Source organism: Salminus brasiliensis, chromosome 4 (genome assembly GCF_030463535.1).
Source record: "Salminus brasiliensis chromosome 4, fSalBra1.hap2, whole genome shotgun sequence".
In the NCBI taxonomy this organism is placed as follows: domain Eukaryota; kingdom Metazoa; phylum Chordata; class Actinopteri; order Characiformes; family Bryconidae; genus Salminus; species Salminus brasiliensis.
The window spans coordinates 787,447-799,366 of NC_132881.1; the positions used below are offsets into that span (position 1 = coordinate 787,447).

General features: G+C 44.3%; 1 protein-coding gene across 1 annotated transcript; it reads left to right on the forward strand.

Moving 5' to 3' along the window:
• The first annotated feature begins 264 nt into the window (after positions 1-264).
• Positions 265-11,002, forward strand: tacc3 (transforming, acidic coiled-coil containing protein 3). Its single transcript, XM_072676717.1, is given in 19 exon segments — positions 265-559; positions 3,143-3,180; positions 3,280-3,373; positions 3,376-3,443; positions 4,345-4,472; positions 4,938-5,086; positions 5,089-6,424; positions 6,985-7,039; positions 7,123-7,288; positions 7,855-7,913; positions 8,059-8,192; positions 8,308-8,392; positions 8,840-8,989; positions 9,147-9,214; positions 9,508-9,551; positions 9,636-9,796; positions 10,101-10,207; positions 10,395-10,515; positions 10,853-11,002. Coding segments are annotated over 19 exon segments (3,324 nt in total). The 3' UTR covers positions 10,919-11,002.
• The last annotated feature ends 918 nt before the right edge of the window (positions 11,003-11,920 follow it).

Sequence of the window (11,920 nt, forward strand, 5' to 3'; positions counted from 1 at the left end):
TAGTAATATATGGGGGGGGGGGGGGGGGGGGGGGGGAGGGGGGTCTGGCCAAAGTTGTAAGTATTGATGTTTAAAAAAAAGATTTAAAAGTCAATCATAATGATTTTGGTTTATATATATGTATATATATATATATGTATATATGTTTGCTGGTGCAATAAATATGATATCATATTTAATATCTAAGCTATTATAATATCTATTCGCTTTCCCAATGGCTACAGCGGGTCATATGAGGTGACGTTTGCGCTGTCTAGAGTCAGCATGTGTGTTATTGGCTCGCTCGCCTGTCTGTTTCTACACCAACCAATAGGAGTGGCGCGTAGCCTGACACAGCATTGGTGGATTCATATTACAGCCCGCCTCTCTGGCATCGCGCGCTACGCGTTTGATTGGTCGAGGCGCAGGCGTTTAAGTTTGAACTGTAACGGTCGGCGGGCTGTTCTGCGGAGCCGCTGCAGCGCCTCAGTGAAGAGCGTCCCGGCGGAGAGCGAGCAGCCGTCCGTCTCTTCAGGAGAGCTATCAGCCCTGCTTCTGCGCCTCCGGCTCCTGGCTCTAGGTACGGAGAGGTGTAGGTTTGGGTGGGGGCTCCTCTTGGTGGTGTAGAGTTATTAAATATGAAATCTGAGCTCGTGTGTCTCTGACAGTGAGCCGTTGGGGTTAGCTGGTTAGCATTAGCACGCCTGGCTCGCGCGGTTATCCAGCTCTTTCTGTTTTAATGGCTTTAGCTAAAGTCTGTGTTTCACAGGCATGATGATCTACTTCACTTTAAGGTGAATTAAACGAGTTTTGAAGGTGCAAACTAACTTTCTGAAGTTTGACGACTCTAGTTAGTTAGTTAGCAGTGTGGAATAACTTGGCTGGCTAGCTAACTTTATACAGCATAACTCAAGCTTTCAGACCGTTATTTACATTATTATTATTATTATTATTATTATTATTAGTCATTTACTACTGATTATTTATGTTCAGATTTAACACCTGTCATTAATATAGGAGCTTTTCTGACCCACTTTATTTGAATTATAAAAAGAGAAAGGAAAGTGCACGTGTCTGTCTGTCTCTCTGTGTCTGTCTGTCTGTCTGTGTCTGTCTGTCTCTGTGTCTGTCTGTCTGTCTGTGTGTGTGTGTGTCTGTCTGTCTGTCTGTGTGTGTCTGTCTGTCTGTCTGTGTGTGTCTGTCTGTCTGTCTGTGTGTGTCTGTCTGGTCTGTCTGTGTGGGTCTGTCTGTCTGTCTGTCTGTGTGTGTCTGTCTGTCTGTCTGTGTGTGTCTGTCTGTGTGTCTGTCTGTCTGTCTGTGTGTCTGTCTGTCTGTCTGTGTGTCTGTCTGTCTGTGTCCTGTCCTCTGTGTCTGTCTGTCTGTCTCTGTGTCTGTCTGTCTGTCTCTGTGTCTGTCTGTCTGTGTCTGTCTGTGTCTGTCTCTGTCTGTGTCTGTCTCTCTCTGTGTCTGTCTGTGTCTGTCTGTCTCTGTGTCTGTCTGTCTCTGTGTCTGTCTGTCTGTCTTTCCCTGTGTCTCTCTCTCTCTCTGTGTGTCTGTGTCTCTCTGTCTCCCTCTACAGGACCAGAGCAGACCGATGTTTACTGACCTCTATATTGTAACGGGTGGTTAGTGCTGGAACAGTGGCATTTCTACCCGATGCCCTCATCCACAGTGACTCACATGTGAATCGTGTGTTGGTGTTTGGCTAGCTGCACATTTAGGAAGTCGTGCCCAAGTGCTTGCTAGCCTGACTGGGGGTGTTTGGACCCTCCTCTACTAAAGTTTTTCTCTCTCTCTCTCTCTCTCTCTCTATATATATATATATATATATATATTATATATATATATATATATATATATATGTATATGAAGGCCCTGTACTCCATAAAACTAGCTAATGTTGCTGACAAATGATGGCAGGCTGATGTTTTGGCTTTGCTTATTGTCTGTACACATTGTAATCACACCTTGAGACTGCTTAAGGTTTCGATATGATAAGAGAATCCTTTTCAGAAATTCAGTGTCTCAGCAGCAAAGGGCTAGCATGACACCTGTTGGGAAAGAAAGGGGGGGAAATGGGGTATTGTCATCTCTAAGTGCTCTCTGACAGTTCATGATGGACCCAGCCCCCCCTGCAAAACTCAGGAGGAAATGGTATAAAAATACATTGGTTTGGCAAGTGCTGTAAAGTGGGCTGTGATTAGTACAGTCTTTTTGGCTGTTGTTGAATAGTGAATGTGGAGCTTGCGTGTTAATTATAACTCCCTACCTAGTCAAGTGAAGTCATGTCATCAAGGCACAGCGTCTGCCCCATCCCGTCCTGATTTTAGTGTTAGGAAGGGCTTGTGAGGTGTAACTCATCATATACCAGTTCATAAATGAGTAAACTGTAATCTGTGTTCCTTCAGTTTCTGCCTTTCTCCTAAAGGCATGTTTCAGTTTCACACCTACTGATGGGCTTTCTCCTCAGTTGGCCCCTTTTGACCAGTCTTACTTGCAGTAAAAGCAACCAACAGCCTTTCTTCCACACGTCAGCTGACTGCTCACCCGGCGCTGGCCTATTTCTGCACAATGGCGCCTCACTTCATAGGGTTTCTGCAGTTAGCCTGGGAATGCAGGATGCTGTCACCAGCGATAACTGCACTGTATGTCCAAAAGTATTCTTACAGCCCTTCCAACGATGTCTTGTAATCGGGGTGCACACATGCACAGCTTGCATAAGCACTCTGGAGCAGCAGAGGGCAGATGAGCCTAAGGTCATGGTGCCCAGCACTGTGCATGGTTGGAGTGGTATAAGACCCTCATCATTGGGCTGTGGGGACCTTTGTAGTGATGGAGCTCCATCCAATATTTTTTGGGAGGAGTTGAGTCGCAGAACTGACTCTTACATGAGTACCTCTCCCCACTGATGCTGTAGTGGTCGTGAATGCAGTCTCAACTTCACAGCAGTGAAGCAGTGTAGTAGAATACACTTTATTCATGTGGAAAAACTGGAGGAGAGGGTGTCTGTGGACATGCAATGATTTGGTGCCCTGGTTTGTGTACATTTTGTAAGGAGAGTATCTTATGTTAAATATCTACGGTTGTCTAAGTAGTTCAGTGGATATTTATGTCCTTATGTCTTGTGCTATCGCTGTGCTTCTTGATATTGCTGTTTATTTAGAGTACATGTCTTGGTGGCTTATCAGTAAACCCAGCTGGGTACTGTACACAGTGGCCACAGGGAGTGGCTCTCCTCATGATGTCATCACCCTTACACTTCAGTGTTTCTCGCTCTCTCCCTCTACAGTATGAGTTCAGAGTGTGGTGAATGATGAGAATCAGGGAGTGTGCCCTGTACGAAAGCACGTTGCACCTGAAACCGCTGCTGACATTTTCGCCTTGGATCAGCCCACCGCAGGCCGTCCATACTGCGACAGTCTCAGGCTGAAAACCTCAGCAAAAGCGTGGCCAAAGGAGTGAAGGTAGCCTTAACTGACTGTGCTTGTATTTGTGCTTACTCTTGTGGTAGTGCTGGGCAGTTTGGCTGTACCAGCTCTGCCTTGATCAATGTGCAGGGAAAACGGAGTGACTGCTAGCAGTTTTAAAGTGCAAACAGTAAATCCTGCAGCCAACAATTGGGTAGTTATTGGCAGGGTACTAGCAATATTGTCAGTTACTGATGAAACGGCTGGTTGTCAGCTAACCAATAAATTGTTTGGGTGCTAGTTATAGTACTATGGACTGACAGTAGTTTAAAAGATGCACTAGAAAACGTTCCCTCGTTTAAAATGCCATATTTGCATAATATTGATTTGTCTTCCTTTTTGCTTGAAGTTGTAAACAGTTGAGTTACTTTTTAGAGAAATACTTCGGTTTCTGTTAAACATTTTATAGTTCTGTGAAATTTCCTTGGGTGTCATTTTATAAGAAGCAAACGGAGATGTTCAAATGCCAACTTTTGTTTGCATGTATTTGCAGATGTGAGAGCACTGGCTCATTATTGTGTAAATAATGGGAAGAGGTGTAATTATCTGTATCACAGCTCTTTTTGCCATGGTCTCTTGACCCTGCAGCTTGCCTACGGTCATCTATTGTGTGGTTTTGCAGAAATGACTAACTCCTCTGAAATGTGGGCTGATTTCCTTCACCATGTTGGAGCTAAGTCCCAGATCTTCTTAATGAGCTGCTTATTGTTTTCAGGACTTTCTGAATATGCTCATTGTTTTCTCTAATCCACTCGTCATAACTGAACTCTGGTTGGGTTGTAATCCTTTCAGTGACTGGGGAGTGTTGAATGTCTGCTTCTTGCAGATCTTTCTTATAAAGATAAGTCGATTTCTCATTTCATTTCATCACTGGTTCTCTTTGCTGCTGTTTCTCCAGGTTTGTTTCCAAACCCCTCGCAGAGACCCGGTCACTAAGAAGATTATGTCTCCAAGCCGTGTCGGCAGGATGGCCTCTTTGGATGATTGCACAGCCCTCCTGGAGTCTCTCTCGCTGACTTCTGCTGAGTGAGTACCGCCCAGTTCTTCATTAAGGAAGATTCGTTGAGGATAAGGCTGTCTGGAACGTTATCGGAGTTGGTTTTTGCTGTACCTGTGAAATGTTTGGTATACTGCGAAGCTTATTGCAATATGTGGCTGCGTGAGTACCAAAACGATTCAACTGGTCTTCCAGAGAAATTTAGATTTTAGGTGCACCGTGTTAGTTTTTCAGCTAGCTAGCTTAGCAATTTGCTCTTGTAAAAGCACATTGTTTTGGTGTGGCTAGGTAGAAGTAATCCACATAAGCAAAAGTCTGGCTATAATTTGCAAGTACTGTCTGTAATTTAATGACAAACAGTAATTTCCATATTAAGACTGGGGTTGGGGATGTGACCTGAATACTTTCGTATTTCCCACTACTTTCAAAAATCTGTAAGTTTAGCTAGAAGGATTGTGCTCGTTCACAAGTTCACACGTCTATTGTTTTTCCAGGACACCTGCTCCACCGAGTGCTCCTACAGCACCTGTCGACGTCCCAAGTATAAATGAAACTCCATACCCTGATGATGAAATGCCCATACAGAGCACGGGAGGCTACACGATCGATTTCGATAACCTGGAGGCCATGGATCCTTTTCAAGCATGACTAAAATGGTCCTGTCACCATGCAAACCTGTTCTTCCATCAAAGCCCATGACTCCACCAGTGCTGGAAGAGCCTGATGAGGTTTCTGTTCCTTCGCTGTCTGCTTTTGAAGAGGTGGAGAAAGTTGAAGAAAAGCAAGCTCACACAGACATGGCCTTGGATGAGACTGTCCTTATGAGCCAGTCTGTAGAAAATGCCCTTGCAGATTTATCTTCAGATACACCCTCAACAGACACCACCGTGATCATCGGGCAGAGAAGTTCAGATACACCAGTCATGGATCAAAGCAGCAATGACTCTGAGAATTTGCAGGTTCCCGACCCGGCTTCTGTCTCAGAAAGCGTATCTGTTGGAGAGGAACCTTCACAGCCTCTGGTGGTTCTTGTTGCAGAGGAACCTTCAGAAGCTGTGGAATCTCCGTTGCCACCTAAAGGAGCTTACAGCTTTGACTTTGACAGTCTTGATTCAGTCAATCCTTTTCAAACTGGAGGCTCAAAGCTTCAAAATTCCCCTCCCCTTGGCAGAAAAGCACCAGTCAGCAATTCTCCACCTCTGGAAATGGAGGAACCTAAGAAAGAATATAGTGTGGTTGCCCCTGAGAATATTGAGACTGTTGCAGAGATGCCTAGCCAACCAGAGATGAAGCCTGCGGTTAAAGCGGAAAGCACTTCGGTGTCTGAATCGCCCCCTAAAGACAGCACAATGTTGGTGGAGTTTACTGTGGAGACAGCTTTAGAGATGCCTCCCCAACCAGAGGTGAAGCCTGAGGTTATAACCGAAAGTTCTACATCTGAATTGCCCCCTAAAGACAGCACAGTGTTGGTGGCGTTTACTGTGGAGACCGCTCCGGAGATGCCTAGCCAACCAGAGGTGAAACCTGCTGTTGCAGCTGAAAGCACTAAGTCTGAATTGCCCTCTAAAGACAGCACGATGTTACTGGAGTTTAACTTTGACGACGGCGCTGAAGTCAAACGCAAACCGCCTCCCAAACGTCTTGGCATGAAGAGGCCACCAGGTGCCAAACCCGCCCCCAAAAAACCCACCTCTGCTCCCGTTGAGAAGAAATCCCCAGAAGCAAAACCCCAGTCTCTTGATGCAACAATTGAGATTGCTCCTGTAGATATTATCCCTGTTGCGAAAGGCTCTTACAATTTTGACTTTGACAAGTTTGATGACCCCAACTTCAACCCGTTTGGTGCGAAAGCAAAGATGGGTAACTCTCCTCCTCGCGGTGGTCAGAGCACTTCACTGATGAGTGAGGAAACACAGGCTGTACCAGTACCTCCTACAACACAAATGCAGCCTGAGCAGCAGTGCACCCCTCCAAGCAACAGGTCAGAACCTCTTCAATGCGTTTTATTTAACAAGTACATTTAGAGTAGACCTGTCCTCTAGCTGCACTGGAGGATACCCACCTCCTCCTGAAGGATGGCCCTGATTGGTTATAAGAGCTTTTTCCAAGCAGCAGTCGTTGTATTAACTGGCTTGTCTGGGACATAGTAGTATTTGGGCTTGTCTTGGGTATTGGGACAATCCGCCTTATTTAGATAAAAAAAAAAACTGCACTGACTCTCTTGTCAATTTGTTCCACAGACCTGTGACCTGTTTGGTCACTATTTACTTATTCGTTTTTGGCAACATTAGAATAATTAACTTGGCCATTGCTTTAGCAAATGTGGTCTTGAATACACCCCTGTCCTCAGATACCTTGCATTTCTTAAGATTCTGAATACTGTGGGGAGGTGTTTCCTGGGTTAGGGTTAAGCAGCAGTTAATTAGGTTTATTGAATATTCAGGGACTGTGCAAAATGATCATACAGTGTATCTCCTTATCTGCAGTTGAGCTCATGGACTTTTGTTTTCTGTATTGTGATGTTCGGTTGCTTTTTAACAGTTCTCCATGTGATGGTAGTGAAAAGAGTGCAGAAGAGGAACTGTCCTTGATTAAGGTAAGTAATCCTTTATTTGTATTTAACATTTTGCTCACTATTTTAAACTGTTAGTGACTTTCAAATGCTCTTCCTTCTTGTAGCCAATTGAGACCAAGCCATCCATGCTCACCCAAGGGAGGGTACCCTGCTGCCCAGTCAAGCAGGAGCCAGTAGCCAGAGAGCTGACTCCTGAGCCCTTCCCACTGAAGCAGAGTGCCGAGTTTGGTTCAGCTGCGGCTGATGAGGAGTTTGTGCCTGGCTCCATGTGTAAGTACTTGAAGCTAGAAATCTCGAGCATCCCACAACAGTTATTCCTCACTCAACACGCCCCGTCCCTGCTCATGTAGTCAGTTGATCAGCTGATTCGGGTGTGCAGAGTTAAAGAATACTGGAATCTGTGCAGTGCTGTTGAATGAGAAACCCTTCTCTAATCTGTTATGCATACTTGGAACTATGTTGTGGGACAATAGTGTCCATTGAAAACCACTCAAACCACAATGTGTCATGGAAAGGGAGGAGCTTAAGTCTGGAAAAATGTGAAATGGCAGACAATGATGCAAGTACAGCAGCTGGAAAACTTAGTGATCCTTGTTGGCACAGCAACGCTTTATGACTTCCAGATGGTACAAAACGGATTAGTAAGTTAGAATATTGTGCACTAACCTGCAGTAACCATCTGGTATATAGGATGGTATGCTAGCAGTGTGTACTATGCATTTGGCACACAGCCTTACACTGGTGCTGCTGAACCCTTGTCCTTATTCCATCTTAAGATCCAAATTTCTGGTGTTTTTGACCAGAAATGCAAACTTATTTTCCCCTCTTTTCTCTAGTCCTGCCTAATGACTTTGATGAACAGATTGATTACCTGGAGCAGTTTGGATCGAGAACCGTGAGTAGCTGTTAAGTTAATGGTACTTGATCTTATGTTTTACTCGCAGAGCTGTTCTGACGTGTGTGTGTGTGTGTGTGTGTGTGTGTGTGTGTGTGTGTGTGTGTGTGTGTGTGTGTGTGTGTGTGTGTGTGTGTGTGTGTAGTTTAAGGAGTCTGCCCTGCGTAAGCAGTCGCTGTACCTGAAGTTTGACCCTCTGGTGAAGGAAAGTCCTAAGAAAGCCGCAGCAGACAGCACCAACTCTGGATTCTGCCTACCAAGGCCTTCCCTCGCCATCCGGTCAGTCACCTGTGAAAGAACCCAGTATAATCACGCTGTGCTTAATGTGTTTGAGTGGTCGCTGGTTTGGTGCAGTGGTTCGTATTTGCTAACTGTGCTGTACGGTTTGCTGCAGGATGATGGAGGCTGCTAAATCTGAGGTGAAGCAGAAGTCTCAGCAGGAAAGCCCAAAGCTGTTGGATGATTTCCCTCCGCTGGTGGTGAGGCTTGTAATGTTTTTTTTAAGGATTCCAGTGTTGTGATTCTGTTGGGTTTGGCAAATAATTGCCTTAAAAATTTAATATAAAGGTTGTGTGTGTGTGTTCCATGTATTCATTGAACAGCAGATTTTAAAAGGATGTGCTGGGTTGTAGCAAAAGACTGCATTACAATGTTATTTTATTCATTTAAATGTATTATAACCTGTAAACCTATGGAGATGCCCAATATTCTAATCCAAATATTCCTGTAGCTGTATCGATTTGTATACAAAAATGTCAGACTTAAGTAATTTTAGAGTTTTGCTTGATTGTGATTCAGTTGTCTTGGTTCGGTTCAGTTGCAGTTTTACCTTTTTAAATCTCCTTGAAATGTTCATTCAGTACTCTGTACTTCCGGTTCAGTTCAAAAGGTTCTTAAATTAAACTCTGGTCCTGTTCTGTTTGTAGGTTGAAGCTCCTGTGGTTCAGGACCCCACTGTGCTCGACCTGCTGGTGCCCACCCTCAAACAGCCACAGAAGAGTGAGGGCGTGATCGTGGACGTGCTGAAGTACAGCCAGAAGGACATGGACGCTGCCATGGCGAGAGCACGCAAGCAGGTGCAAACAAAAATTCCTGAGAGAACCTCCTTCCACAATGTCGCAAAACTCTTACAGGCAGTGTAGTTTAATGTTCCATGACCTGGAAACGGGACTGTGTGGTTAGCATGTGTGTTTATAACAAGTGTTTGGGTGCTAATGCAATGGCTTCTTCCAGGCTGAGGAGAAAGAGGAGGAACTGAAGGCTCAGATGGAGAAGATGAGTCTGGATAACCAACACATGGTGTAAGCGTCCTCACTTTGTTAATTTGACAGTGTTTTTATGGGTCACAGCAGGCTTGAAAATGAAAGTCTTCAAATGTTTAGAGGTTTCATTACCAACAGCTTAATTAAACCTGTTGAGTTTAATGGAGTGTGGGGGGGCATAGTGCAGTCCTGTACCAGTGTGTTTTTGGGTGCCTTATAAATATGGTGCGTTTACGGTTTATTATACATGATCATCCTTTTATAACGATCCAAATAAATGGACAGAACGTAATTTAACACTCATTAACATGCGTTTTTCTTTCCCTGCTCAGACTGATTGTGTCGGAGTTTGAGGCGGTTATTGCTCAGATCACAGGTAAGTTGATTTACCTTATAACCCATGTGAGCCAGACCCAGAGAGCCAAACAGTATGAACTCATGTGTTGATGTCTATGTGCAGCGGAGCACAAGCAGAAGGAGGAGCTGGCTCAGGCAGAGCTAAGTAAGGTCCTTCAGGAGAAGCAGCAGCTGGCTAAAGACCTGAATGATATGGAACGCTCCTTTTCTGACGTGGTCAAGCGATTGGACAGACGCAAGGAGGTCATCGACGGCTTTAAGAAGGTGTGCGGTTTTATTTTAATGAAGTCTGCCTGTGACACAGACTTTGTTGATTTTCTAGCCTCTCCTTTATTAGTGTTTCAGTGTTTGGGTTTATTTATTTTTCTTAAATCAAGACAGTCCGAGCAAAGCTCATTTACATATCAGCCTCTGTCACGTTAAGACGACCTGTTTAATTCTCAAAGAATAATAAAGATTCTCAGTGTTGTAGTATAGCAAAGTATATCTACAATAATGTGGAAAGTTTATAGGAGTTAATAAAATATGCTTTACATTGATTCAGCTTGTCTTCCTCTGCTCTGTTTAGAATGAGGAGACCCTGAAACAGTGTGCACAGAGCTACCTGGCCAGGCTGCAGAAGGAGGAGCAGCGGTACCAGATGCTAAAAACTCACGCAGAGGAAAAGATTGAACAGTAAGTGCTCCACTGCGTTGCATTTTTACCCCATTTGGTCAAGCATGTTGAGCCAGAGTTTCACTTTGACTTGTTCATTTTTTTTATGTGATTTCTGCACCCGTAACGGTTAGTGTGTAAAACAAATAACTCATCTGTGTGTGTGTGGACATGCAGATAATGATCTTAATGGTGACTGTGTGTGCAGGGCGAATAAGGAGATTGCGGATGTGCGCTCTAAACTTGGCACAGAGATTTCTGCACTTCAGGTTCAACTGAGGAGGGAGCAGCTCAAAGTGCAATCACTGGAGAAAAACCTGGAGCAGAAGGTATACATACACCCCCACACTATTGTAAGGAGGACACTTGGACATGTGGTTTAGGCAGAACTGGTAAAACCTTCTACCTTCAAACTGCTGTAGTCTCTGCTAGAACACATCAGTTAAAATTAAGGCTCTGAACTGGTTAAGGCTCATAATGGCTGCTGTCCAATCCATTAAAGTATGCCTGGGTTGTCCCTGATCTCATTCATTGGATCAGATTGGCAAAAACCTTTTAACTTGTTGCTGATATTCACTGGAACAGTGAACAATTAGGATGATGCAACACTTCTTCTGTGGCACTGATTTGATGTTTTGACATTTCCTTTTCTGTTTCTTTCCTCAGATGAAGGAGGTGGAGGACGTCACCAAGCTGTGTGATGAGCTGATCATGAAAGTGCAGAAGCACTAAACTAGTTCTTATTTCTGTTTGTCTGTCTCTGTTCGTCTCTTGTTCTTGTTCTTTACTGGTCGAATAAAAATATTTACTATGTTCCACCGGCTGCTCACTGAGTGGGGAAGTGTATTTCAGTGTTTTTAAACAGGGATCACTCAATTACAAACCTCTCTGTTCGCAAATTGAAGCAGCTGCTCTCTTCCGAAATAACTGTCATGTTGCATGTATACGCATGGGAGAGGCAGCCTGCTTACGCTAATGCTCTATTAATCATCTTGGTCTAGATGGGCTGCACAGCAGGTCAAACCACTGCCTGTAGAGATCATGGGCTGTGTGTGAAACACAAGATGCTGAGGTGGGAAGAAACCCAATCATGTCGGAATGGAAGTTTGTTAAATTCCTACTATTTTACTGGGTGAAATGCTAATGGTCAGGACTGAGGTTCCAGAGACCTTTGGGAACTACATAGAAAAAGCAAGGCCTGGTTACCTCCAGTCTCAGACACCATAGACTCTGCAGTCTCTCTCAAAAGTGCAGCCACCAGAGGTGTAGCACCTGTACTATGATGTGTAGCTCCACCCATCCCCATGTGTTTATTCACTGAAACAACTCCACCCCTTTTCCATGTCATTGTTCTTTAAATGGTCTTGTCTCCAGTGTCTAATTCCAGCAGTTATAGTAGATTTTACAGTGTTTAAGATTGCGCCTTTTTATAATTTTGCTCCAGAGAGCAGTTTTAACTCTGCCCTGTTGTAAGAAGGCAGGGCTACACTTGGGAAATAGTGATTGACAGGCTTGACTGGCAGAGACCGGGCATCTGCAAGACCTGCATTGCTCCCTTTCTGTTCATTACATGGAGTATCTGAGTTGTAGTAGGATTATTAATTCAGTGGTGTTAAAAGTTGCCTAGGCGTCTAAACTTCCTGTAAGTGATCAGTCAGCTACTGCTGGTGAAAAGGGTGGCCAACACCCTGAGAAGGTATAAGTGCATAAATCTGTCACTGCACCATGTTCAGT